Raw genomic sequence first — 27,636 nt, 5'->3', positions numbered from 1 at the left:
CAAGTGTGTGCATATTGCGAGGAAGGCAGGCTGGTTGTGTCTAGACTGTGCTAACTGATGTAATCATTCCTTAGACCTTTGAAGGGAACCTGACCACCAAGCCCATCAATGGGGCCATCTTCATCTTCAACCCACGCACAGGGCAGCTGTTTCTCAAGATAATTCACACATCTGTGTGGGCTGGACAGAAGCGTTTGGGGCAGGTGAGCATGTTAAAGGGTAGAGAGGCTGTAGAACTTTGCTGCCTCTTACTCTTTGGTATGTGGGGGGTGTGTATGTGAGAGAATCTCCCATTTCTCTCTTTGTAAGGTTCAGGACATCTCATTTAAACTTTTTTCCTGAATTACTTAACTTGGGAAGTGTTCTTCTATAAGAGGTCCAAGAATATTTGAGGTCCTTCATTACCTACAAGCTGGCATCTCTGCTTCTTGAATCTCCCATCTCTAACCTATCTTGAAGAGGGCTATGAAAAATCATCTTTCTAAAGGGAACAAGCACTCTTAAAATGTCATTTTCACCAAATCTCTTCTCCTCCTCAAAGCCTTTGGTAGCCCCTTTCTTTTTGCTGAATTAACTCTTTGGTTTCCTAGATGCTTAACATCTGGTTGGCCTGTAACCTGTCCGGCCACAGTTCCTCTTCCTCTGTAGCAGTCAGTCCAGGATCCTGGTATCCCAAACCCTGATGAGCATCTCCACCTCTGTGGCTTTGCTTATAGGTCTTTGCTTCTAGAATGAACTCATCTCTTCTGTTAATCACTGTCTTACTCATCCCTTAAGACTTCTTTATTTGTGCAGCTTTTTATGACCTTAGCCTTAATTTCTCTTGTCCCTGACGTAGCGTGTATATAATCAAATACTAGCTCGTGGCATTGTGTGAGCTTTGTCTGGCCAGCGAGGTTGAAACACCCTTCGGGGCAAGACCATTGGACGTTTTTTCTATACCTCTGAAGTACCTAACATTCAATAGCAGTGTGTGATAGAGACATAGTCTAATTGTTTTAAGACTAGAATTTTTAGTTCTAGTTGACCTGGGAGGTTGGAGACTCAGTTTCCATGTTCTTTTCTCTTGCTTTTTAGTTGGCTAAGTGGAAGACAGCTGAGGAGGTGGCTGCCCTGATCCGATCTCTACCAGTGGAGGAGCAGCCCAAGCAGATCATTGTCACCAGGAAAGGCATGCTCGATCCATTGGAGGTGAGAGGTGGTGAATGAGGTAGAAGGAAAGAGGGCTGAGACCTGCTGGTTCTGTTTCTAAACTTGGACTTGATCTTGTCTCAGGTGCACTTGCTGGACTTCCCCAATATTGTGATCAAAGGATCAGAGCTCCAGCTCCCCTTCCAGGCTTGTCTCAAGGTGGAAAAGTTTGGGGATCTCATCCTTAAAGCCACTGAGCCGCAGATGGTTCTCTTTAACCTCTATGATGACTGGCTCAAGACTATCTCATCTTACACGGTATGAAGCCACTTCACGAGGAGGGAGGGCCACTCTAAGAGGAGTGGGTTTGGGGTCATAGGAAGGTTCTGTGCCTTAGGTTTTCCCACAGGCCTCTTATGGGGCCATTTTCACATCTTCAGCCTGTGCATGGGCTAGTGACTCTGCATATCAAGTTGACTCATGGTGAGGGGAGCACCGTAGGGTTTGAAATGGGTTCTTGGGTCTCCTGAAAGGATAGGATGGAGGCGAGGGGAAGAACATCAAGTAGCCGACCTCCTCCCATGCTGCCACATCTCTCCCCAGGCTTTCTCCCGCCTCATCCTGATTCTGCGTGCCCTGCATGTGAACAACGACCGGGCGAAGGTCATCCTGAAGCCAGACAAGACTACGATCACAGAACCACACCACATCTGGCCCACTCTGACTGACGAGGAGTGGATCAAGGTGGAGGTGCAGCTCAAGGACCTTATCTTGGCTGACTATGGCAAGAAAAACAAGTGAGCAGTGGTGGGGATACAGATGAGAGATCCAGAAAGGGTAAAATGGGTGGCTCAGTATATGCCTTCTTGGTTTTTTGCAACATTTTAAGCTCAGAAGTTTCTCAAGAAATTGTCCTAGAGATGCCTATAGAGGAGAGGTAGGTAGGCAGTGTCTTCAGATGGTATAGGAAGTGTCCATGTCTCAGGGCTCAGGCTGACACTTGGGCGCTATTCCTTAGCAGAGGCACTGTTGCCATTTTGAGCAGGACGTTTCCTTACTGTCCATACATTGCAGGAAGTTCTAACATCCCAGACCCCCAGATACCACAGCTAATAACACACACACACACACACCTTCCTTCTCTCTCCTTCCTTGTCACTGTGGCAACCAAAAATGTTCACCCAGTAAGGGTGCGGACACACCACCTGTGATTGAGAACTTGTTCTAGGATTTCCGTTTTTGAGAGTTTTCCGGTTCCAGGGCACTTTTTGTTGAGGAAAAGTGGGAGGTATGGATGCTGAGCAGGTTTGAGCATGGCTGAAAGGTGTACGGGCACAGGGCCAGCCTGGGATGTGACAAATCTTATCCGTATTAGTGTATTTCCACTTCACACTTCAAGTGTCAATTGAAGATTATCTGGGGTCAGAGTATGGGCTCCCCTGTCCCACCAAGTTACACCTTGCCATTGGGACGTAAGTGACCAAGGGGAAGGGATCCTTGTGGTGTGACCCACACTGTCCCCACAGTGTGAATGTGGCATCACTGACACAATCAGAAATTCGAGACATCATCCTGGGTATGGAGATCTCTGCACCATCACAGCAGCGGCAGCAAATAGCTGAGATTGAGAAGCAGACCAAGGAACAGTCACAACTGACTGCAACCCAGACTCGTACTGTCAACAAGCATGGTGACGAAATCATCACCTCTACCACCAGCAACTATGAGACCCAGACTTTCTCATCTAAGACTGAATGGAGGGTCAGGTAGTATAAGGGGCAAGAGGGGTAGGGCTGGAAAGGCCTCTGGTGCTACCTGAGGTGCTTGAGTTGAGAAATGCCAACATTCCCTACCTGTTTTTAGGGCCATCTCTGCCGCCAACCTGCACTTAAGGACCAATCACATCTATGTTTCATCTGATGACATCAAGGAGACTGGTTATACCTATATTCTTCCCAAGAATGTGCTGAAGAAGTTTATCTGCATATCTGACCTTCGAGCCCAAGTGAGTATGTTTGTTCAACTAGGCCACAGTGTGTGCCAAACATTTTATGTGCCTAAAACTCACCTGAGATTTCCTGGAACTGGAGGTGCTGGTTTTGAAATTGATAGATGAGTAAATATACAAGGAGAGCCAAAACAGGGAGGGAGGAGGGTTTCGGCCCCCACCAGATACCGAGACATTATAAAGCTATGGCAATTGAGAAATGATGTATTTCCTAGAAGTTATTGGAAGAGGATATATAGAGACAGATTCACGTGTGTATAATAAATGTGTTGTGTCACCTGAGGACCCGCTGCATCTGTGGGATTAAGCGCGCCATGACCCTGAACAGTCAGCAAAAGGAGGCTCGACCCCCGCCTCAGCGCTTAACAGGACTCAAATCCAGGTGCAGCACAAATCTGAACGTGAAATACTAAACTGTAGTAGACTGTTAGAAGAAAACATGTACCGTCTTAAAGTTAGGATAACCTTCTTAAACAAGACACAAAGCCATCATCAAAATTAATAATTTGTGCGTGACAAAGGGTACCACAAAAGACAAACTAAAAACAGGAAGAAAATATTTGCATAACTCTTAAGATATAGTGGGATCTAGAATAGGGAATTCTCAGAAGTTGATTTTTGTAAAAGATAACTGTAGAAGAATGGTGCGGCAGAGGAGTATGAAGGTAGTTCAGAAAAGGAACTGAAGGTGGAAAATATATGAAAAGATGGTCAACTTTACTAGTAATCAGGGAGAATCATATTTTATAAAACACCAACTTGTGGCCTCAGTCTGGTGAATTTGAAGATTGTTAGTATCCTGTGTTGGGTGAGTTTATAGGAACACAAGTTTTCTTACTTTGTTCATGACAATGTAAAATTTAAAGTACTGCTGAGTGCTGATTTTATAGATGTGTTCAGTTTGTGGAAATGCATGAGCTCTGTGCTTGTGTGCTCATTTGTTTATGGACACTGTACTTAAATACTTAAATAAGCAACTGGGGAACGTGTGAGCAGTGCCGATTCCTGGACCCCACTTGAGATTCTGATGTGCTGAGTCTGAGGTGAGGTCTGTGTTTAACGTTTTGAATAAGCACCCCTGGTAAGTCTGAGGTGAGGTCTGTGTTTAACGTTCTGAATAAGCACCCCAGGCGTTTTTGATGCAGGAGATTCTGGCCACATTTGAGAAACTCTGTCCTTGTTCTTGGAGAAGGGAATTAAACACAGGGCTGACGGCCCCAACTCTGGGCTGGTACTAAGAATCTCTTTGGCTCTTGACCCCCTTGTCTCCAGATTGCAGGGTACCTCTATGGGGTGAGCCCACCAGATAACCCCCAGGTGAAGGAGATCCGCTGCATCGTGATGGTACCACAGTGGGGCACTCACCAGACTGTGCACCTGCCTGGCCAGCTGCCCCAGCATGAGTACCTCAAGGTTAGCGGGGCTGTAGGAGAACCGGGGCTTTCTGCTCTCAAGGTGGTGGAGGGAAGGCAGGGGTGTTACTCTCACGGGTGGGATTCCTGTCTGCAGACGGGGCTCTAAATAGCTTTTCACTGCTCTACCCATAGGAGATGGAACCCTTAGGTTGGATCCACACTCAGCCCAATGAGTCCCCCCAGCTGTCACCCCAGGATGTCACCACCCATGCCAAGATCATGGCTGACAACCCATCTTGGGATGGCGAGAAGACCATTATCATCACCTGCAGGTGGGGTTGGGCCGCCTTGGGAGGAAGTACGATGGGGCAGGCGTTGCAGGCCAGGGCCCAGGAATGGTGGCCTGAGCGCTGACTCTGTCCTCATTCCTCTTCCAGCTTCACACCAGGCTCCTGCACCCTGACAGCCTACAAGCTGACCCCCAGTGGCTATGAATGGGGCCGCCAGAACACAGACAAGGGCAACAACCCCAAGGGCTACCTACCCTCGCACTATGAGAGGGTCCAGATGCTACTGTCAGACCGCTTCCTTGGCTTCTTTATGGTCCCTGCCCAGTCCTCGTGGAACTACAACTTTATGGGTATGTGAGGCAGGGTGTGGGGTGGTGGCGGGGCACACAGGATGGTGGGCTTGGGGTTAGGCCATCACCCTTAGCACTTGGGGCCGGACTCTGGTTTGGAGATGGCCCAGGACCCAGCAGGGTGAGGCAGGTGGACCTTGTCAACACTGGCCCTTTCCTTCTACTCCAAGGTGTTCGGCATGATCCCAACATGAAGTATGAGCTGCAGCTGGCAAACCCCAAAGAGTTCTACCACGAGGTGCACAGACCCTCCCACTTCCTCAACTTTGCTCTCCTGCAGGAGGGCGAGGTCTACTCCGCGGACCGAGAGGACCTCTATGCCTAGTTGTCTCCTCACTTCCTGCTTCAGACTCCCCAGAGGCTAGAGCCTTTTACCCTCACAGACAAGCTGGTGACATTCAACAGCTTGGCCCCATTTTCCTCTATTTTGTGCTTATGTTGTTGACCTTGTGGTGACTTGTAATTCTGAACAAAGTATAATAAATTTTGTATAAATAGGAGTTGTTGAGGTGTTTTTTTTCCCCTCAGCTCGAATTCTGGGTGTAAGGGTGGCAGAGGCCAGACTTGTTCACAGCAAGCTGCTGGACTGATCCTTGAGGCCCCCTCATATTCAGGAGCTATGGGGGTAAATATTCTCTAAACTCAGAGAACTGAAGGGGACTTGGGCCTTCACACTCCTGCTGCCATGACGACATTTGCCAATTTCCCTCCAAAATGCTCGGGAACACTCCCTGCTTTCCAGCATCTCTTGGAGCAGTCTGCAGCTGTGGTGCCCAGCCTAGCCCTTTAAGCTTCGTGTCACTCTCAGTCTGTCTTGGAAACAGGCACATGGCTGGACAGTCGGCTGCCTCTGGTTGGGGCCAGTGACAGCTCTCCTACCTCTCACCTCTTGCCCGGAGAGTTGGCAGCCAAGTCAGGCCCCATGACTCCAGACACAGGGGTGGAGCCTGGTGTGGGCACTGTGGGGAGGGCTTGTCGAAAGTGACCACTTACAGCCCTGAGCCTCAGCTCCTGGACACCTGGCTGGAAGTTGGCTGTCCTGCTTCCTGTGACCTTGGGGGCTTGAACGGGACAGGGAGCAGGGCACTGAGACTCTCCTTCCCCAGCCTTTTTCCCTTAATCGCTACCCCGCCCTCTACCGTCCTAGACTGCTTCCTGGGCCAGGACTGGTTGGCCTTTTCCTTCCCCAGTTGTGGGGAGGAGGGTGTAGCAGCCCTAGTCGCCTTCGGGGGACATGGAGCCCAGGAGGGTGGGGCCTGGGGCGCACTGCTGGGGGCCTCGGGTGGCCGCGGGGTCGGGGACGGCTGCGGAGCTCGTGTACCACCTAGCGGGGGCCTTGGGCACTGAGCTGAAGGAGCTGGCGCGCCGCTTCGGGCCGGAGGCGGCGGCCGGGCTCGTGCCGCTGGTGGTGCAGGCGCTGGAGCTCCTGGAAAAGGCGGCCGTGGGGCCCGCCCCGGACTCGGTGAGTCACGGCGCCCTCCCGTAGCCGCCCGCGGGCTGGCGGGGCCCGGCCCTGACGGCGCGGCCTCTCCAGCTGCAGGTATCCGCGCAGCAGGCCGAACTCGAGCTGCGGCAGCTGCGGGAGGAGAACGAGCGCCTCTGCAGAGAGTTGCGCTCTGGGCCACAGGGTGAGTGCGGGCCTGCCGGGGACCGGGGGCGGGGAGGCTCAGAGCCTCTCCCCGCGGGCCGCCGCTGAGAACGCCCCTTCCTCAGAGGAGCGCGCTCTGCTGCGGCAGCTCAAGGAGGTGACCGACCGCCAGCGGGATGAACTCCGGGCGCACAACCGCGACCTGCGGCAGCGCAGCCAGGAGACTGAGGCGGTGAGGGCAGGGCGGGGCGACGTGCGGGGACGGGGCTTTCCCGGCCCTCCGGCGCCCCGCCCACCAGCCCCCTTTGCTCCGCCCACAGTTGCAGGAGCAGCTGCAGCGCCTCCTGCTGGTGAATGCGGAGTTGCGGCACAAGCTGGCCGCAGTACAAGCCCAGCTGCGCGCCGCGCGGGACCGCGAGAGCGAATCAGAGCGGCGGCGCGAAGCGACCTTGGAGCCCGCGCCAGAGCAGGCGCACGGCCAGGCCGCGGCGCCCGGGTGCGAGCAGAGGCAGGAGCCCGAGACGGCAGCCACGGGCACAGGAGCCCCGGGGACCCCTGAGGACCGGGTGAGTGCCTGATGAGGTCAGGGACCGGTCCAGCACTCGGGAAAGGTTTGTTGTGCTGCGTAGTTAGGGCCACCGGGAAGTTGGAAGGTAGCACGAGTGTGCGCCCCCAGCCGACCTCCGCCCCCAGTCTCGGCCAGAGCACCGGTCTGGCATCTATTGTAGCGCCCTGGCCTCCCAAGTCTCCCTGCCAGTCACCCTCTAGCGTCCCTCTCCAACCGAGGCGCCCCCCTGACCAAGCCTGTCCTTCCGCAGGCGGATGCCCTGCCGCCGCCAGGACGCCCCCCCAAGGTAGGGCAGTGCGGCTTCAGTCGAGAGGAGGTTGAACAGATCCTTCAGGAGAGGAATGAGCTCAAAGCCAATGTGTTCCTGCTGAAGGAGGAGTTGGCCTACTTCCAGCGGTGAGGGCGCAGGACAGGGGTGGGGAGGCTCGGGGGCACCACTTGCACCTGTCCCCAGGCCTCGGTTCACCCTCCTCATTCTTTGGGTCATCGATATATCCACCCTGTCGTGTGCCGGGCACTGTGCTGGGCACCGGAGGACGAGAATCGCAAAGCCCCTGCCCTCCTGGAACTTCTTCCACATGGGGTGGGCCGTTGCAAAGGGTCACAGCCGCCATCAAGGAAGTATTCCTAGGAGGGGTGACATCTAAACTAAGGTCGGGACGAGACCTACTCTTGGCATCCCCACTGCTTTTTCTCTGCTCCTCCCCCTCCTCTGTAGGGAGCTGCTCACAGACCACCGGGTCCCCGGGCTTCTGCTCGAAGCCATGAAGGTGGCTATCAGGAAGCAACGAAGGAAGATCAAGGCCAAGATGTTAGGGACCCCAGAGGAAGCAGAGAGCAGGTAAGTCCCTGCCTCCATTCCCACTGAGCCTGGTCACCTTCTGAGCCTGTTGCCTCAGACTGTACCTGTCACCCCAATCTAGTCACACCTTGAGCCTGTCACCTAGCTTAGTCACTTCTAGAACCTAACCTGGCCTGGTCATCCCCTGAGCCTGCCGTCCTGAGCCCACCACCCTTCTCTCTGGATCGCACTGCTCCCACCTGCCATGCTCCCCGTACATCCTGCTGAAGAAACCTGCTGATTCTGCTTCTCCACAGTCAGTTTTCGGTTTCTTGTCTTGGCCGCATATCTGTTTGTTCTCAGATGGGTAAGGCTGTATCTGCAGTCTTGTCAGGGACCTGCTGTATGTCAGGCTAGAAAATAAAAGCCTCAGGAGGGGGCTTCCCTGGCGGGCCAGTGGTTAAGACTCCGTGCTTCCACTGCAGGGGGCACGGGTTCGATCCCTGGTCGGGGAACTAAGATCCCGCATGCCGTGGGGCACGGCCAAAAAGAAAAAAAATCCTCTAGTTGTCCTCCGTCTCCCCTGCTCTTCCTTGTCTCCAGCTTTGGGGCCCCTGAAGTCTCTTTGTCTTCCCCTGCCTGCTCCTGGGGGCTGCACAGAAGGCTGAACATAGCTGGAGTCCCACTGTCCCTCAGGGCCTTGACAAATGACCCTCACAACTCCTCTCTCCTCTGCCTCAGTGACGATGAGGATGGCTCATGGCTCCTGCTCTCCAGGGATAAGGGAGACCACCTCCAGCCCCCACCCCCTGAGTCCAGAATACAGAGTTTGTATGTCGGGGGAAGAGGAAGGACAAATGTGGTGGGAGTGGAGGGACCCCACCTTTCCCGCTCCACTGCGGCTCACCCAGCCGCCCTGAGCTCTGAGCATGCCCGTCCCCTCCCACTCCTCTGGTGGCCCCTTTACCTCCCCCTGCCTCATGCTGCCCTGTCGTCCTCTTGAGTCCCCTTTTTACAGCACCCCCTGCCTTCGGCCCCTATCCTTGACCTCCCTGGCATCCAGGCTCACAGCACCTCTTGGCTCTCCCCCCAGCTTGGGCCTGTGGTGTCAGGGTGGAACAGAGGCCCCTGAGGCTGAGGCCAGCATTGCGGCTACCAGCGAGAATACGGGGAGGAGAGGAGGCTCCACAGCCACCCCCGTGGAGCCTGTGGGCAGCCTGACAGCCCCCAACTCCTGACCGGCCCTGCTCTGCTCTCGATGAATATCTTCATCTGGGGTCTCAGCTGCCCCAGAGGCCTGCCTGACTCCGGAGTCTGTCTGGGGGTGGACGTGTGACCTCAAATGAGGACAGGGCTCCCTCCTTCCCCGCCCTCCCCAGGCTCTTTTCTAACCCTGGCCTGAGCCAGGGTGTGACGGGGAGCTCAACCTACCTTCCTTCCTGTATCTCTGTGCCAAGCCTCCAGGGCCAGACAAAAGTGCTGCTTCTGTGAGTTTCAGTTTCCCCATCCATGAAATGGAGAGTTGACTACCTCCCTCCCAGGTGTTTGTACGGATGGCCTAAGCTAATGTAATAAAGCAACTGCCCATGATACCCAGGAACTGCTCCATGTCTGTCTGTCAGTGGTCTGCCCCTGCCCAGCTCTGCCAGGAAGTTCCCCTTGGTTGTCACTGGCTGGGGAGGCTTCTCCCAGCGTGGACCTCCACTGGGGAGTGTGACCTAGTGGATATCCATGGCTCAACCTCTCGCCTATCCCAGTACCCGTAACTTACAGCCTCATCTTCCTGCCCCCCACCCAGACTGAGACCAGACCCTGAAGCCCCTGCTCAGCCCTCGCCATTGGCCTTCCTTTTCCTTTCTGTACGCTGGTGTCTGGTCCTCTCTGCGCCTGCCCACCCTCTCAGGGAGGTGCCTCATGGCAGCCCGCCCCTCCGGCCTGGTTTCCTCAGGAAAAGCCTTGGGAGGAAGCAGGGAGGGGGTTGGGAGCTGTGGGGGCCAGACTAACCCAAGCCCTCCCACTGCACTGGCCGCCATGGGGCTGGGGCTCCTGTTCCTTCTGCTGCTGCTCTGGACTCGGGGGACCCAGGGGTCTGAGCTGGACCCCAATGGGCGGCACGTCTGCATGGCCAGCAGGTGGGTCTTCTGGGGGTTTCATGGGGGGGGAGGAGGACACGAGGAAAGAGGGGCTAAAGCGAGAGGGGCTCGGGGACAGCCTAGAGGGTGGTGGGTAGTGGCGGCAGATGGTGGGATGGCCAGGGACAGAGCGGGAAGGGGTCGGGGACACGGGGGCTGTGACCCTGGGCCAGGCCTGCCCGATGGGGCTGAGGCAGCATCCCATGTCTCAGGGAGACAGTGATCCACCTGCGGAGCCAGGCTGCCCCCCGGCTGACCCCTCTCTGCCCCACAGCCCCTCTGCTGAGCTCCACTGCTGCCCAGGCTGGAGGCAGAATGATCGAGAATGCACCACCCGTGAGTAGCCAGGATGCACCCCCCCACCGGAGGAGAAGGGAGGACAGAGCCCAGTGACCCTTCCTTCCTACCCTCCTGGGGTCTGTTTGCCCTCCTGAGCCCTAGAGCTAGGGTCCATGCCGTGGCCCAACCCCCCAGCCCTGAGGAAACAGCTCTTGAGGGGGACAGGCCACTGGGAGTCAGTGAAAAGGGCAGAGTGTCCCCTGGCCGCACCCCAGTCCTTCCAACCTGGGTGGGGTGTTTTTCAGCCATCTGCGAGGGGCTGGACGTCTGCCGGGAAGACGAGGTATGTGTGAAACCAGGCCTCTGTCGATGCAAACCTGGATTCTTCGGGGCCCGGTGCAACTCGCGTGAGTCCTGAGTCTCTCCTGAAGGATGAGGTTGCCGGGCAGGACTGGGGGAGAGGGGAGGCAAAGCTCGTAGGAATGTAATCTTAGAACAGCAGGGCCAGAATCCCTCCAAGCTTCGCTGAGGAGACTGAGGTCGAGACAGGAAGTGACGCACTCTAAGGGGATGTCCTGAGTCATCTGGTTTTTATCCCATCCACAGAGCCCTCCCACAGGTTCAGTTCTGGGCCATTCATCTTCCCTTTCAACTTCCGGAAAGATGCTGTGGATCCCCGTTAACTGCAGAATGGATGCATTCTTGGTCTCCCCGTATGCGCGTGTGGAGGGTGACTGGAATGTCCTCCCTCTCTGGCAGAAAATGGGGCATGGGAGAGGGGTTGGTGGGCAGTTTAGCCAGAGGGCAGCCTGGCTAGGAGTCAGGGTTGAGAGGAGACACTGGGGGGAGTGTGGCTTCTTCTTCGACCCGGATGGGCAGCATTCAGGCGGGGGAAGACACAATGGGGGAACCCAATGAGAGGAAGGAGGGGCATAAATGAAGGCACACCCACTTCTGTGTGACTCTGGGCAAGGCCCTTTGCCACTAGTGATCTTTTTTTTTTTTTTTTTAATTTTTTTGCGGTACGTGGGCCCCTCACTGCTGTGGCCTCTCCCGTTGCGGAGCACAGGCTCCGGACGCGCAGGCTCAGCGGCCATGGCTCACGGGCCCAGCCGCTCCGCGGCATGTGGGGTCTTCCCGGACCGGGGCACGAACCCATGTCCCCTGCATCGGCAGGCGGACTTTCAACCACTGCGCCACCAGGGAAGCCCATCCACTCGTGATCTTTAAGTGTGTTCTGGAATGTGGAAGTGGGAGGCTGGGCCAGTGGTAAAGATTTGTGTAGTTCAGAGTCTGGGGCAGGAAGTAAGCTGTGCCCCAGGAGGACAGGCTGTCCCCGGCTCTTGGAGGGCGGGCCCGGCCCCCCCACCTCTTCCTTGTGGAAGGGGTCGCAGGGCGAGGATCCGTGGTGCCTGACCCTGAGCCCGTTGACCCCCTTCCCTTACCCCGACCCCGCAGGCTGCCCGGGCCAGTACTGGGGCCCCGACTGCCGGGAGAGCTGCGCCTGCCACCCGCACGGCCAGTGCGAGCCGGCCACGGGCGTGTGCCACTGCCAATCCGACCGCTGGGGCGACCGCTGCGAGTTCCCGTGCGCCTGCGGCCCCCACGGGCGTTGCAACCCCGAGACCGGCGCGTGCCGCTGCGAGCCCGGCTGGTGGTCGCCCACGTGCCGCCGCCCGTGCCAGTGCAACCCGGCGGCGGCGCGCTGCGATCAGGCCACCGGCTCCTGCCTGTGCGAGCCGGGCTGGTGGGGCCGCCGCTGCAGCTTCCGCTGCGCCTGCCACGGCTCGCCGTGCGCGCAGGAGTCGGGCCGCTGCGCCTGCCGGCCCGGCTGGTGGGGCTCCGAGTGCCGGCAGCCTTGCGAGTGCGTGCGCGGCCGCTGCAGCGTCGCCTCCGGCCTGTGCACATGCCCGCCCGGCTTCCGCGGCGCGCGCTGCGAGCTGCCCTGCCCCGCAGGCCGCTACGGGCTTCAGTGCCGCGACAGGTGAGCCGGGGCAACGGGGGATGCGGGAGAGAAGGGAGGGAGGAGGGCGTGAGAAGGAAGGGGAGAGAACGGGAGGGAAAGGGGATGAGCCGGGGTCGCAGGGAGAATGTTGCGCAGAAACAGACAAGGATGGGGTGAAAGGGGAAAAAGAGTCCCTCGACGCCCTAAAGGCCAGCCTCGCCCACCACTTTCATCCGCTTACTGTTAAACAAAATACTACTACTAGCAAGCCGTAGAAACAGATAAAGAATCAACATTGTGGCAAAAGGATTGCAAGTCCCTCTGAAACTCAATGGTTTTCAAACTTTGACCAGTTCCACCCACAGTAAGAAATGTTTTACCTCCCATTCATATATAATATATGATGCGATATATATATTAACTGAAGTAAAAACTTAACCAGACAACACACATATGTACACCGAAATGTTTTCTATTCTCTCTCTCTCTCTCTCTCTCTTTTAATACTGGTCAGGATCTGCTAAATTGCTTTTATGAACTCCCTTCCTCACCCTACTGATGAGTCTGATCCAAGCTCGTGATCCCAGATAATTAAGTCTCTGGAGGGAAAAACTTAAGGATCAGTGAGATATTAAGATAAGATAAACCTTATTGGAAAAGTTGCTAAAAGAGTAGATCCTAAGTGTTCTCATCACAAGGAAAAAAACTTTTTTTTTCATTTTTTGGTATCCATATGAGATGATGGATGTTAACTAAACTTTTAGTGGTAATCATGTCACAGTATGTATGTGAGGAGGTCATTATGCTGCACACTTGAAACTTATACAGTGCTGTATGTCAATTATAACTCAATAAAACTGGAAAAAATGTAAGATAAAATTCTAGTGGTGAAAACAGACATTTTATGCGTTTTCATAATGCATAAAATGGCATAGAGGATACACTACTGAGGACTGCTCATGCCAGACCTCCGAGATGGCATGGGTGGAATGGGGGAAGGGGAAAAGGGGAGGAGGGGAACCCTGGGCAGAAGGGAAGCAGAGGTTGAGGTCGTAACTTGGCTTCCCTGGCTGGGCTGGGAGCTCCTGGTGACCCTGGGACCCAGGGAAGGATGGGGCTCAGAACCAGGGGTTAGGAAAAGGCTGGAATCCTACTAGAGCCCACAGAGATAGTCTGCCCAGCCTCTTTGTTGTACAACACGGGGCAGCTGAGGCTCGAACCTGCCTGAGTGGCCCAGCTGGCACCGGGAGGCTCTCCTAGTGTTGCATGTACTCTTTCTCTTCCCAGCTGTGGCCACTGCAAGCAGAATGAGCCATGTTCTGCAGACACAGGTAGCTGCGAGTCCTGCGAGCCGGGCTGGAATGGGACTCAGTGCCACGAGCCCTGCCCTCCTGGCACCTTTGGCGAGAGCTGCAGGCAGCAGTGCCCCCACTGCCGGCTTGGGGAGGCCTGCCAGCCAGACACCGGGCACTGTCGACATTGTGACCCTGGCTGGCTGGGGCCCAGGTGAGGGGGCCAGCCTGCTCAGGGTGAGGGTATACCTTCCTTCTAGATCCTCACCGCAGCGGCTCCCTCAGGGAGAGCGGCCTCCTCCCGCAACGCATACATTCACACAGCCCTGGGGGCCCGCCTGAGGTGCGAGAGTTGGGTGCTAATGGGGCCCTGGGCACAGTTTTCCTCCAGCTCCCTCACCACTCAGGCTTCCCGCCCTCTTCTCGTCCAGGGATCTGTAGTCTGTCACCTACTGGGTCTGGCCTCAAATTCAAGGCCCTGTTTGCACCTGAGCTTCACTGCTGAAAAGTAGACAACTGGGTCTCTGAATCGACAAGTGTGGGCAGATGGGTGAGGCCCCTCTGTGGGGTGCAGGCCTGCCCTGCTCCCCATTCTGAGTCTTGCCTCACCTCAGGTGTGAAGACCCCTGCCCGATTGGCACCTTTGGGGAGGGTTGTGGCTCTACCTGCCCCACCTGTGTCCGGGGGGCCTGTGATGCTGTGACTGGGGAGTGTGTCTGCAACGCCGGCTACTGGGGGCCCAGGTGAGGACTGGGGCCCTGGAAGGAGGCAGGGGCCTAGGTCGGGCCTCTGTGCAATCCGCTTCCCAAACTTCCCTTCCTGGGCTTCTCCATCTCCCAGATTCCCACCCAGCATCCTCATAACTAAGAAGTTATTCCTCTTGTTGTGGGGTCTGCATCTTCCAGAGGAGGGTCAGAGTGATGCTTAATCTAAAAGGCCTGGCTCCTGAACTAGAAGTTACTTAGGAGGAGGGCGCCAAACCCCACTGCTGTTTCCCTAAGGTCTTCAGGTGGCAAAAACATAATCAGTGTCACTATCTCCAATGTCAGGTTTTTCCCACCTATAGGATAGAATGTAGTATCAACTGGAAGAGACCTCATTTTATAGAGGAGAGGACCGAGGCCCAGAGAGTTAGGGGCAGGGCTGGGGATGGCTCAGACCTCCAAACCCTGAGGAAGTGTCTCCGGATTCCATTGGCATCTTGCTTATCTCACATTAGCGCCAGGTGGGCAAGGGATGAGGCTCATGAGAGGTGGGCCCTGACTGAGGCTTCCACCCTGGGGGGCCTGGGAGCCAGGGGGCAGTTTGTGGGTGGTCTCTCTGGAAGATGGGCTTGGGGGCTAAGGGATTCTTCCAAACACTGCTAGGCGTGCTTAGAATGTGGCTGAGAGGTCAGAGGAATCTGCGTGGGCATCACCCAGGGAAGTCTGTATGGCAGGGGGTGGGAAGCAGTGCCCAGAAATGTACCCTCCCCTGTGCCCTGCCCACCTCCATGCCTTCTCACCCAGCCTTCAGCCTGTCTCTCCTGTCACCCCAAAGCTGCAACACTTCGTGCCCATCTGGCTTCCACGGAAACAACTGCTCTGTTCCCTGCGAATGTCCAGAGGGAAACTGCCACCCTGTCTCTGGGGCCTGCCAGCTGGGTAAGGTGGAAAGAAGGGTACAGGGAGAAGTAACTGGGGAAAGAGTGGCCCTTTACATGGGCTCCGGGGCCTCATTACTTGCCAGAGAGGCTGGGCCCTCTTCAGAGATGTTCTCTTTACTGGAAATTTGTATGGGTGCTTTGGGGCCCCCTGAAGATGTGACAGAGCCTCTGTCCCCTGGGAAACCAGGCTAGCACCCAGGAAATGAGCGGACAGGGCCGGACACCGGGATGTCTCATCAGGCCCGAGAACTGAGGGCAAGAGTTTGCGGAAGAGGCCGTGGACCATCGGGAGAGGACCAGTGGGGAGGCTGCCTGGAGGAGGGGGCCTCCAGGCTGAGCAGAGTCTACATCTCTTAGAAGAGCGGGAGGGGCCCACAGGTGGAAGGTTCCCAGGATCTCCCCAGAGTAGGCAGTTCAGAGCTAGAGATGAGACGTGTTGTATGGGAGACAACATGGCCCTGAAGAGTCGCCCGTCCCTGGCTCTCCCTAGGATCCCATGGTCAGGATGCCGCCCTCCTTGCGGGCATCCTTGTGCCTCTGCTGCTTCTCCTCCTGGCCATCGCCTGCTGTGCTTGCTGCTGCTGGGCTGCCCGGCTGGATCCCAAGGACAGGTGAACCCTGGCCCCTTCCTTCCCGATTCCACAGCTCAGGCCATGGGTGGAAGCAAGGTGGCATCTGGTTTCCTCTCAGGGGTGGGGAGGGGCTGGCCTTGTCACACACGTAGGTCAGAGGTAACGAGGTAGCTGGCAGTGGCTGTGGCCTGGAGACACCAGGTCAGCCATCTGCCCTCCTCAGAAGCCTTCAGTGGGGGAGGTTCTGAGTCACACGTGAGCAGGGGGCCCCGGGCACCAGGATGGCAGAAGGCAGAAGCACCGGGACAGCTCTGGGCAGGGAGGGGAAGAGACCAGGCCTCAGAAGGGAGAGTTGCCATAAAAGCCCGAGCAGTGGTTTAGCAGAGAATGTGGCTTTTCGAGAAAAGGAGGCGAGGAGGGATTTGAGCTCGCAGGCTGCTGCGGGGAAGCGGGGAATATTCCTTGCACAGAGCTTTGTTCCTTTACAAAATCTCTTCGTACTTCTCAGCACCTTGGAGGCTCACAGCAGCATGGAGGTTTGGAGCGGGGCAGGTGGGGCAGGAAGATTAGCATTCTCAATTCCCAGGAGGACAAGGTGACCCAGCTAGTCACTGGCACGCACAGAGCCCGTGGCCGGTTCTCTGGACTCTTTGTTTTGTCCCGTGTGCTCGTATTAGTTCACGCACTACCCCTTGATCATGTCCTCCTCTGTGCTGTGGGGCATCCTCAGACCAGCAGACCCAGTAGCCTCCCCGCAACCCCGGGGCATAGAGCCTGGAGGTGGGGAGAAGCCCCTCACAGGAAGACCGGGACATGTGCACAGACTGTCTGAGGAATGGTAATGATTGAAGCTGTCACTTCCAGCTTCGGGGCGGGGACAAGAGTGGGCTTCCTGGAGGTGGTGTCACTTCCAGAAAGATAGGTGAGCTGGGCTCAACTGGGATGATAATAACACACTGCTGCATTTTGGGGCAGCCCCACCAGGTAGCTGGTGCTGTGCTGGGTCCTGAAGTTCTGAGATAGCAGTTGTCCCCATTTTACGGATGAGGAAGCTGTGGCCCAGAGAGGCAAAGTCTGAGCCACAGTTGCTGCCTCGTGACTCTGGAACCATGCTGCCCTCTGCGACAGGCCCAGATCTCAGGGTCAGTAGTTTGGACTTTACTCTGTAGTCATAGAGAGTCACTGAAGTAGACACAGTCACTCTGTCACACGAATCCCGGGACCAGAATGGTCCTGGCCCTTTACTGCTGCCCCCGCCCCGCCCCAACCGGGGTCTCCCTCACTGACGACTCTCCCGTGCCCTCAGGCCAGCGAGAGATGGGACCGCTATGTCCAGGATGAAGCTGCAGGTCTGGGGGGCACTGACCTCCAGCCTGGGCTCTGCGCTGCCCTGCGGTTCCCTCAGCAGCCACAAGCTTCCCTGGGTGACGGGTAAGCGGGTGCTGAGGGTCAGGGGCTGCAAGGGGACAGGGCTTCCCCTGGGGCTCTGCGCCTGACCTAGAGCCTCCCCCTGCCGCCTCAGTCTCGCACCATGATCCGGAGATCCCCTTCAACCATAGCTTCATCGAACCGCCCTCGGCTGGCTGGGCCTCGGACGACTCCTTCTCTACTGATCCCGAGTCTGGAGAAGAGGACGAAGGTCCTGCCTACTGCGTGCCACCCCAAGAAGGTAGCCCCCAAACAGCCCACTCAGCCCCTGAGCAGCCCTGCTCATCACAGCCTCTCCTTTATTCCTTCAGCAAACGTGTATCAAGCTCCCGTTCCGTTCCATGCCCTTCACAGTTCCTGGCAGTGGGATGCAGCAAAGAACAAGATAGATTCCTGTCCTCCCCAAGCCTGTAGTCTGGTGGGCAGTAATCAGACACATGTGGGACAGAGTGATACATGCTTTCATGGGGGACATGCAGGTCGGGGCTCGGAATCCAGCCACGTCAGGGATGACTGGAGTCAGGGAAGATGTCTCGGTGTTAGTGGTATTGGAGTTGAGCCTGGCAGAATCAGTAGGAATTAGCCCTGGGAAAATTAGGGAGAGTTGGGAATGATGTTTCAGGAAGAGCGAACAGTATACCCAAAGGATCAGAGGTAAGAGGGACATGGCCATGTGGCGCTGAAGGAGTTTTAGCATGGTTAGAGTGTGACATGAGTGCAAAGTAGGGTGGGTGATGAGAAAAGAGGGTAGAAGCAGTAGCATCTGCCTGAATAGGCCCTTCCCCTGCCTCTCTGCATCCTCACGCTCTCCCTTGCCCCATTTGAGGGGCCTCCCAGAAGATGCTGAGCTGGGTAAGCAGGATGGATTGGGGTAGCCAGCCCAGGTTTGGCCAAGCTCTTCTGTCTCCTTTGCCAGGGGTGGTCCCTGTGGCCCAAGCAGAGTCACCAGAGGCCAGCCTGACCGGAGGTCCCTTCCCTCCCGCTGAGGATGCCTCCACGCCGTTTGCCATCCCGCGCACTTCCAGCCTAGCTCGGGCCAAGCGGCCGTCAGTCTCCTTTGCCGAAGGCACCAAGTTTGCACCACAGAGCTGCCGAGGCTCCGGGGAGCTCTCCAGCCCTCTCCGTAAGCCCAAGAGGCTCTCCCGGGGGGGCCAGCCAGGTCCTGAAAGCCAGGAGGCCGAGGAGTCCACAGGCCCAGAGCAAGCAGAAATGAACGGGGCCCCTCCAGGTGCCGCCAGCCCCAGGGATTCAGCCACTGGCCGCCGCCGGCTCCCGCTTAGTGGCCGGACGGTGGCTGAACGTGTGGAAGCCATTGAGGGCAGTGTCCAGGAGAGTGCAGGCTCTGTGACCACAATCTACATGCTGGCAGGGACACCCCGGGGATCTGAGGGCCCCGTCCGGTCTGTCCTCCGCCGTTTTGGTAGCTTCCAGAAAGGCCAGGCAGAGCCTAAGGTCAAGAGTGCCATCCCTAAGCCTCCACGCCGGGCCCTGAGTCGGAACAAGGGCAGCCCCGGGCCGGCCTCTGGCTCTGCCGATCAGAGCTCCAGCTCAGCCCCAAGTGAGGAGCTGACAGGGGCCTTGGAGTCTGCAGGGACTGGGCCAGAGGAAGTGGCCAGGGGGCTAGGGGATGGCATCAAGAGCTCAGGGAGGGGCCAGGAGCTGGTCCCTGAGGGTGGTCCCCTAGAACAGGATCCCCAGAAGCTGGCTGACGAGGAAGGGCAGGAGGAGCCCCAGTATGAGAATGTCGTACTCATCTCTGGGCCGCCAGAGCCCTGAGGACCTTGAATTTCGTGAGTGGGAAGACTGGATGGTGCTTAGGCATCCGAACTGCCCCGAATTAGATGGTGTTTTGTGCTGGGAAAAGATCCCAGGGCCAGGAAAGACACGCTGGAGCCCCTGCACTTCCACCGGGACATGTCAGAGCTGGAGGCCAGTTGGCTCTGGCCCTGGCCATGCTCTGGGAGTGGGTCTGGAAGGCCTGGGCAGAGACCCCACAGGATGGGGTCAGGAAGGGGAAAGCGATGGCTGCAGGGACTTTTTCTCTGTTGTCCTGTACTCTGTTTGCCCCCAAAGGCTATTCTTTCCTTCATTTGCAAAACATTTTTCTGAAATGGGAAACAACCTAAATGTTTGATGCTGAAAGATTAATTAAAGAGCTATTCCTTATGAAAGGTTCCTAAACAACCATAATAAATCAGGTCGTGTAAGAATATTTAATATGGGAGCATGTTCACACTATCCTGCTACGTGTAAAAAGTAAGTTTTCTTTTTACAAATTTCATTCCTTTTGGCCTCAGAATACGTTTAGAATTCTTCCATTTTTTGTTTATTTCGTGACCCTTTTACAGACTTTTTAAAAAAAGATGGATGTGCATAAAAAAGATTTGAAGGGGCTTCCCTGGTGGCGCAGTGGTTGAGAGTCCGCCTGCCCATGCAGGGGACGTGGGTTCGTGCCCCGGTCCGGGAAGATCCCACATGCCGCGGAGCGGCTGGGCCCGTGAGCCATGGCCGCTGAGCCTGCGCGTCCGGAGCCTGTGCTCCGCAACGGGAGAGGCCACAGCAGTGAGAGGCCCGCGTACCGCGAAAAAAAAAAGATTTGAGGGAAAGGCATCAAATGACATTTTTCTCTGGGAGACGAGATTGTGGCAGATATTTATTTTCTTCTTAAATTTTTGCATAATTTGCAACTTTTCTACAGTGAACGTTCTTTTCACTTTTCTCACTAGGTTGAATATTTAAAATTATAATAGGCAATATTCTTCGTTAAAAATAAAAAGTACTAACATTATAGACATGTCTAGAGTAAAAATGAGATTTCTCTTCTCCCCAGAGGATTCTGGGGGATGAGGGAGGGGCCAGACTTAATTTTCACGGAGTGCCTGTTGGTCTAGTTCTGAATACTTTCCTCACATACTTGTATTAGCCAGTCAGGAAATAAAGAGCAAGTCCCTCCGTCCCAGTGTGCAGAGAATCTCATGAACAGGTTAGATGCTTCCTTTCAAATGTTTTTCTGTGCGCGTGAAAATAAAACAACATACCGTTCTGCAATTTGCTTTTTTACTTAACAATATAACCTGGCTATCTTTTGATGTCAGTAAATATAAAGCTACCTCTTTTTATAAAAAATGGCTGCATGGGATTCCATCATGTGGAAATAACACAGGTTATTTAAACCATCCCCTGCCTATGGGGATGTGGGTTGTTTCTAATTGTTTTGATACAATAAATGATGCAGTGGACAACTCGGTCTACATTTCCTTTTGCATTAGTGCTAGGTTTTCTGTAGAAGAGCTTCCTGGAGGTGGAATTGGTGGGTTATGGGGTAAGAAAATTAAACATTTGAGTATTTACTCCAGTTGGCCCTCCGCAAAAAGTTGAATGGCTTTGTGTTCTCATAAATTATGTTGACATCTATTTCCCCACACCCAATCTGATAGGTTAAAAGTGATATCTCATTATTTTAGCACGCACAAAAAATAACTAAAGTAATAACATTTTTAATTATTAAAAAGTTAAACTCTTTGTACAGATAAAAGTTTTGGGTTTTGTTTTTTGGCCGTGCCAAGCAGCTTATGGGATCTTAGTTCCCCGACCAGGGGTTGAACCTGGGCCCTCAGCAGTGAGAGCGCAGAGTCCTAACCACTGGACAGCCAGGGAGTTCCCCAGATAAAATTTTTTGTTTGTGGGGTTTCTGTTGTTGTCAAGTATCTTCTTTTTTTTTTATATATAATGTTAATTTTTTTCTTTTTTTTATTATTTTTGGCTGCGTTGGGTCTTCATCGCTGTGTGTGGGCTTTCTCTAGTTGCGGCGAACTGGAGCTACTCTTCCTTGTGGTGTGCAGGTTTCTCATTGCGGTGGCTTCTCTTGTTGCGGAGCACGGGCTCTAGGCACGTGGGCTTCAGTAGTTGCAGCATGCGGGCTCAGTAGTTGCGACACGTGGGCTCAGTAGTTGTGGCACATGGGCTTAGTTGCTCCACAACATGTGGGATCTTCCCAGCCTGGGGATCGAATGTGCGTCCCCTGCATTGGCAGGCAGATTCTCAACCACTGCGCCACCAGGGAATGCCTGCTTGCGTTTTTTAACTATCAAAAATGGTACCATTTGTGCACCCAATGTTCACAGCAGCACTATTTACAATAGCCAGGACATGGAAGCAACATCAGTATCCATCAATAGATGAATGGATAAAGAAGGTGTGGCCTAGGACTTCAGGTTCGAGCCCTGGTCTGGGAAGATCCCAAATGCCATGGAGCACCTAAGCCCATGAGCCACAATTACTGAGCCAGCACTCTAGAGCCCGTGAGCCACAATTACTGAGCCCACGTGCCACAACTACTGAAGCCCGTGCGCCTAGAGCCTGTGCTCTACAACAAGAGAAGCCACCGCAATGAGAAGCCCACGCACTGCAACGAAGAGTTGCTCCCTCTCACAGCACCTAGAGAAAGCCTGCACACAGCAAGGAAGACCCAACACGGCCATAAATAAATAAATTTTAAAAAAAGAGGACGTGGTCTATATACAATGGAATATTACTCAGCCATAAGAAAGAATGAAATATTGCCATTTGCAGCAAAATGGATGGACCTAGAGATTATCATAGTAATTGAAGTAAGTCAGACAAAGAAAAATATCAAATGAGATCACTTATATGTGGAATCTAAAAAAATAATACAAATGAACTTATCTACAAAAGAGAAATAGACTCACAGACATAAAGACAAGATTAAGGTTACCAAAGGGGAGGGAGGGAGGGATAAATTAGGAGTATGGGATTAATATATATACACTACTATATATAAAATAGATAAACAACAAGGTCCTACTGAATAACACAGGGAACTATATTCAATATCTTGTAATACACTGTAGTGAAAAAGAATCTGAAAAAGAATACATATATATATTGGGAATTTTCTGGCGGTCCACTGGTTAGGGCTCCACGCTTCTACTGCCGGGGACAAGGGGTTCGATCCCTAGTCAGGGAACTAAGATCCCACAGGCCGTGCTGCACAGCCAAAAAAAAGAATATATATATATATATATATATATATATATATATATATATATATATAATTGAATCACTAAAAAAAGTGAAAAAAATAAGATTATTAAAATGTGAATTCTATGATTATTCTAAGACTGAGCTTCTTTTCATATCTTTAAAGTTATTTGTATTTTTCCTATAGATGATTTGGTTATATTCTTTCCCCAATTTTCTTTTTCTTTTTTTTTCTAAATTAATTAATTTATTTATTTTTGGCTGCATTGGGTCTTCGTTGCTGTTCACGGGCTTTCTCTAGTTGCGGCAAGCGGGGGCTACTCTTCGTTGCAGTGCACGGGCTTCTCATTGCAGTGGCTTCTCGTTGCAGAGCACGGGCTCTAGGCGTTCAGGCTTCAGTAGTTGTGGCATGCAGGCTCAGTAGTTGTGGCTCGCGGGTTCTAGAGTGCAGGCTCAGTAGTTGTGGTGCACGGGCTTAGTTGCTCCACGGCATGTGGGATCTTCCTGGACCAGGGCTCGAACCTGTGTCCCCTGCATTGCAGGTAGATTCTTAACCACTGCACCACCAGGGAAGCCCTTTCCCCAATTTTCAATTGAGATGTTCATTTTTTTCTCATTGATTTATAAGTGCCTTTATATCAAGGATATTCTTTTTTATTTTTATTTAATTTTTTTATTGGGATACAGTTGTTTTACAATGTTGTGTTAGTTTCTACTGTACAGTGAAGTGGAGTTCCCTGTGTGCTATACAGCAGGCAGGTTCTCATTAGTTATCTATTTTATATAGATTAGTGTATATATGTCAGTCCCAGTCTCCCAATTCATCCCACCCCCACTTCCCCACTTGGTGTCTATACGTTTGTTCTCTACATCTGCGTTTCTATTTCTGCTCAAGGATATTAATTCTTCGCCCAGTTTGTAATTGGTCTTTAATGCTGTTTATAGTTTCTTTCTTCTTTTTCTCCATAGAAATTAAAAGTTTAAATTTAGACAGGTCTTTTTCTTTTTGACTTCTGGGTTTAATGTCATGCATAATGGAAAGATGGAAAGGCTTTCTCTACCTTAAAATCAGTGAAATAATCTTCTACATTTTCTTTTAGTACTTTAGTGGTTTTATTTCTTTATGAATTTTTAATTGAAGTATAGTTGATGTACAATATAGTGATTCACAATTCTTAAAGGTTATGCTCCATTTATAGTTATTATAAAATATTGGCTACATTCCCTGTGTTGAGCAACATATCCTTGTAGCTTATTTTATACATAATAATTTATTTCTTTATGATTTGCCAGCAGTGCTGGTGTGTTGCCTTTAACACTGCTGACAAAAAGACTGAAAAAAACCCCAAACCCAGAGATTTCCCTGGTGGTCCAGTAGTTAGGACTTTGCACTTACACTGTCCTGGCCCGGGTTCAATCCCTGGTTGGGGAACTAAGATCCCACAAGCCACAGGGCTCGGCCAGAACAAACAAACAAACAAAAACCCAGAATTTCATTCAAATTAGACTTGGATTCAAATCTCAGTTCTGACATACTTGTTTTGTGACTTTGGAAATGTTACTTAAAGCTTGTTTTTTCATCTGAAAAATGCGGATATGGCTATATCCCAGGTTATAGTAGGGATTAAATGACAAAGTATGTAAAGCACCTAGTAAATTTTTGACTCTCAATAAAGGTTCATTATTATTGGCATTACATCATTCTCCCAGCTTTGAATCCTTTGTCCCTAGAAGCTGACATCTTTCTCCTCTTCATTTATTCATGTTTTCATTCAACAAACTCATATTGTGCATCTGCTTTGTGCTTTCTTCTGTATTAAGGGCTGGTTAATACAGAATACAATATAATACAATACAAAGCTGAATAAGACACAGTTCGTGCCTCCAAAGAGTTCATAGTCAATGGGAAAAGGGAGAGACAAACAGATGAACAGATTGTAAAACAAAGCAATCAGTGGACAAAGATAATGGAGAATATCGTGAGTAGTAGTTAGGGAAGGCTTCCTGGAGGAGATGCTGTTCCAGAAGGGACTACGTTTGAGGGTCAGAGGTGAAAGAACAGCACCTGCAGAACTACAAGCAATTCCGTGTGACTGGAACATCTTAAGTCAGCCAGGGTGGGGGAGGAGCCTGTGTAGGTCAGGTTGGAGAACTTGAACTTTATCCTGCAGGACAAATGGTAAAGAGTTCCTGAAGCATTTTAGCAGAGGTCAGATTTACATAGCTCACTGGGATGGAGTGCGGTGAAGAGATGGATTTGAGTGGCTGAGATTGGAACCTGGATGAACAGCAGTTGCAGTCACAGACATACGTGGGCAAATTAGATAAGCACTTAGGAGATACGGATTGTCTGGGTGGGGTGGGGTGGGAGGGAGAGGGAGAATAACAGCAGGTACCCAACAAATATTTGTTGAAAAGGTGGTTCACGGTATCTGACTTCAGTAGGTAGTGATGCTATTATCTGAAAAAGGATGGGAGGAACAGTTTTGGGGGGTGGGGGTGGAGAAAGTGAACTATTTCAGAGATGTGTTTGAAACAGTTTAGAAATGTGTATGGAACAACTGCCTGGAGACAGCCCTCAGGCAGGCGGCTCTAGGAGGGAGGGAGGGAAAGACTGAAGTTAGTCAAGAGACAGTTACAACCCTGTGAGCGGGTGAGATTAACGGGATAGGTAACCAGCCAGGATCCCCCAAACCCACAATGTCAGGCGTGGTCTGAGCAAGGTTGCCAACGGTGGGTTCACGGCGGCAGGGGGCGCACTCGGACTCAGGGACGTGGAGCAGGAGGCTGCTGGGTCTCCCACAGCCCTGGGATGACAAGGCCAGCTCCCAGAGCGTGCCAGAGAGACCAAGCGGAATCTGCGGGAGACCGAAGGCCCTCCGAAGTTGTTGGCCTAGTGCCTTCGATGGGGGAGATCCTCCAAATGGAGCTGAACCTCCAGGGCCTAGGTTCCATCCCCCTGCCCTGGCAGTTCCTCGGGGCATGTCCAGGTCGCTGATCAGAGCAGGAGCCTGGAGCCCTCCCGACCACGCGCACTTTCCGGGAGACCTGACTTGTGCTTTGCAGTTTGGCGCTGCCCACCGCGTCAACCTGCAGGGAGAGCCCTAACCTGAAGGAGATGTCAGGGAATGGGGAGTAAGGGGGTGGAGGTGGTGCCGGGCAGTGGGAATGGGGTGGTCAACTCCAGCAGGGAGTACCAAGATGACCGGTCTGGGTGAAGGTCCCCGAGGGGACCAAGGAGAGAGGGAACGGGGTGGGGTCGGGGGGTCAGAGTCTGGATGCGGCACCCGAGGAAACAACGTTCTAGGAGGCAGACAAGCCCCAAACTCCCACTTGGGGACCCTGAGGGACACCTTCCAGGGACCGGGCAGATGGCACCCAGAAATGGGGTCGATGAATCAGGAGAGCAGGGAAGAAGCACACCATGCCTGGATAGAGAGAGGTCAGGGGATCCAGAATGCGCAGACAGCGCCTGGATGAGGGTTACTAGGGGCAGGAGAGCGAGGATTCAGGGCACAAAGCCCAAGACAGACAGGATGGCAGCGTTGCGAGGGGAGGCAATGGAAGTGGCGGGAGCGGGACGACTCATGCGGCGCCAGAGCATCGGGCGTGGTGCCCAAGGCACAGGAGAAGTTGGGGAAGACGAAGCGGGCCGGAGGAGAGCGGAGTGCGGGAGCTAGGCTAGGTGAGCGAGGCGGACCGGCGTGCAACTAGGGGAAGTCCGAAGGAGCCGGAACGCCGAGCAGGGGACCCAATCCAGAGACAGGGCTTCGGGGCGAAGCTCTGGAGAGGCGATGGGGCAATGCCTCTGGGGCTTCCCGGCACGGCTGTGACTCCAGTTTAAAGCACCAGACCAAAAACACCGCCCAACGCAGGTCCCGGTGCATCCCCAGCTCCCTTGTTTGTCTCCTAGTCCGGCCGGAACCGGCTTCTGCTCGCAGCGGGGCGGGCGGGTGGCTGCTGATTGGATAAAGCCTGTTTCCAGCCCCCACTCAGCCAATCAGCGTGTGGCAGTGTTTTCATCTTGGGGTCGGAATAAAAGGGCTGGAATAAAAGGGGGGCAGAAAAGGCGCCGGCCGGGCCCGACACACAGCAGTAAGAACCGGGTGAGCTGGATCCGGGGGACCTGGGCCCCGGGCTTGGGGGCTGGGGGGCAGAAGGCGCACGAATAAGGGCGTAGGTTGAAGATGTAAAGAAGAGAGAAAAGGAGAAAGGAGAGAGACTGAATGGATGAGGAGCCTCCAGGAAAGAGCTGACGAATCGAGGAGGGAGCTGGGGGATGGAGGGACGGGGGTCCACTTCCATGGAAACGAGCTAATTGCCGAGGAAACGGCCCCCGATGGGGGTCGCGCGAGAGACTCGCGCCGCCGGTTTGAACCGGCTTCTCCTCTCCCATGCGGGGCTCGCGTGGCCGCAGCGCCTAGCGACCTAGACAGCGGCCAATGGCGCGGCAGTTCCTGTGCCGTCAGGCCAATGAGCGGGCCGTGGGCGGGCCGTTCTGGAACTCCGTGCGCTGATCTTGTGGTTCAGGGAGCCCGGTCTGGGAGAGGGTCTCCAGTGCCGGCGGGCGGGCGCCAGTGAGGGCCCTAGGGAGTGGCAGCCCTCAGGTATGCACCTGCCCAGGTATCCGGACCTCAGGCTGCCTCCCTTGCCAACCCCCAGGCTGTGTCAATCCTTCTGGGAGCCAGGACTAAGTCCACGTCCCTGAGCAGGCGTTAGTCCCTTCTTGTTTCCATGCCTCAGTTTCCCTACGAGTGAGCCGAGGGAGAAGTCTCCCTGTCTGGCCGGGGCGGCTCTCCTGGAGCTGCGGGCAGGCGGACGAGCCAGCGGCGGAGAGGGTGGCCCAGGGCACGGGCAGGGCTGGGGCTTCCTTGCTGCGCGCACTTGCCTCCCGGGCCGCAGAGGGGTGACAAGCTCCACGCGCTGCGGCAGCGGCCCGGGTTGGCCGACCCGGCTGCATAGTGCCGGGCGCTGACGCCGAGGTCTGTGCGCAGGCGGCTGCAGAGCCGGAGCCCGAGCCGGAGCCGGGCCGCCGCGCCTCGCCTCGCCTCGCCTCGCCATGGCGCCCACCCTGGCCACTGCCCATCGGCGCCGCTGGTGGATGGCCTGCACGGCCGTGCTGGAAAACCTCCTCTTCTCGGCAGTCCTCCTGGGCTGGGGCTCGCTGCTCATCATGCTCAAGTCGGAGGGTTTTTACTCCTACCTGTGTACTGAGCCAGGTGAGCCGGGTATTCGGACTCGGGGTGGTTCCTGGAGTGGGGGCTTTGGGAG

General features: G+C 54.2%; 4 protein-coding genes across 8 annotated transcripts in view; all 4 read left to right on the top strand.

The window, feature by feature from the left end:
• Nucleotides 1-5,634, top strand: part of PRPF8 (pre-mRNA processing factor 8) — a 36,634-nt gene extending 31,000 nt beyond the window's left edge. The window contains exons 34-43 of the mRNA XM_030861853.2: nt 75-203; nt 1,078-1,191; nt 1,276-1,449; nt 1,735-1,928; nt 2,658-2,897; nt 2,995-3,136; nt 4,412-4,552; nt 4,687-4,826; nt 4,932-5,134; nt 5,305-5,634. Coding sequence (XP_030717713.1) covers nt 75-203; nt 1,078-1,191; nt 1,276-1,449; nt 1,735-1,928; nt 2,658-2,897; nt 2,995-3,136; nt 4,412-4,552; nt 4,687-4,826; nt 4,932-5,134; nt 5,305-5,459 — 1,632 coding nt within the window. The 3' untranslated portion in view covers nt 5,460-5,634. The remainder of the gene's footprint in view (nt 1-74; nt 204-1,077; nt 1,192-1,275; nt 1,450-1,734; nt 1,929-2,657; nt 2,898-2,994; nt 3,137-4,411; nt 4,553-4,686; nt 4,827-4,931; nt 5,135-5,304) is intronic.
• Nucleotides 5,635-6,368: 734 nt separating this feature from the next.
• RILP (Rab interacting lysosomal protein) lies at nt 6,369-9,322 on the top strand. Of its 2 annotated transcripts, XM_030861856.3 has the most exons (8): nt 6,369-6,596; nt 6,669-6,762; nt 6,848-6,954; nt 7,043-7,288; nt 7,541-7,686; nt 8,009-8,131; nt 8,813-8,902; nt 9,165-9,322. In XM_030861856.3, the coding sequence occupies exons 1-8, from the start codon at nt 6,369-6,371 to the stop codon at nt 9,307-9,309; spliced, it is 1,179 nt and encodes a 392-aa protein (XP_030717716.1). In that variant the 3' UTR covers nt 9,310-9,322. The 2 variants fall into 2 exon arrangements, with proteins under 2 accessions (XP_030717716.1, XP_030717715.1); XM_030861855.3 differs by having other exon boundaries at nt 8,813-9,293.
• A 654-nt stretch (nt 9,323-9,976) lies between these two features.
• On the top strand, nt 9,977-20,606 carry SCARF1 (scavenger receptor class F member 1). The gene is made up of 11 exons (XM_030861854.2): nt 9,977-10,203; nt 10,478-10,539; nt 10,788-10,889; nt 11,941-12,466; nt 13,715-13,933; nt 14,334-14,462; nt 15,259-15,362; nt 15,855-15,975; nt 17,243-17,367; nt 17,459-17,605; nt 18,281-20,606. Exons 1-11 carry the CDS (start codon nt 9,986-9,988, stop codon nt 19,138-19,140), a joined length of 2,613 nt encoding a protein of 870 aa, XP_030717714.1. The 5' UTR covers nt 9,977-9,985; the 3' UTR covers nt 19,141-20,606.
• Nucleotides 20,607-26,409: 5,803 nt separating this feature from the next.
• The window catches only part of SLC43A2 (solute carrier family 43 member 2), a 42,459-nt gene continuing 41,232 nt past the window's right edge, over nt 26,410-27,636 (top strand). The window contains exons 1-2 of one of the 4 annotated variants that reach the window (XM_060290162.1): nt 26,410-26,471; nt 27,360-27,584. In XM_060290162.1, coding sequence (XP_060146145.1) covers nt 27,425-27,584 — 160 coding nt within the window. In that variant the 5' untranslated portion in view covers nt 26,410-26,471; nt 27,360-27,424. Of the gene's footprint in view, nt 26,472-26,851; nt 27,585-27,636 lie in introns of those variants that run through there. The other 3 variants (XM_060290163.2, XM_060290164.2, XM_030861857.3) reach the window with 3 other exon arrangements.

The sequence above is a fragment of the Globicephala melas genome, chromosome 20 (genome assembly GCF_963455315.2).
Source record: "Globicephala melas chromosome 20, mGloMel1.2, whole genome shotgun sequence".
NCBI classification, from domain to species: domain Eukaryota; kingdom Metazoa; phylum Chordata; class Mammalia; order Artiodactyla; family Delphinidae; genus Globicephala; species Globicephala melas.
Note: the sequence above shows the minus strand (reverse complement) of the source record. Positions and strands in the feature narration are given on the sequence as shown.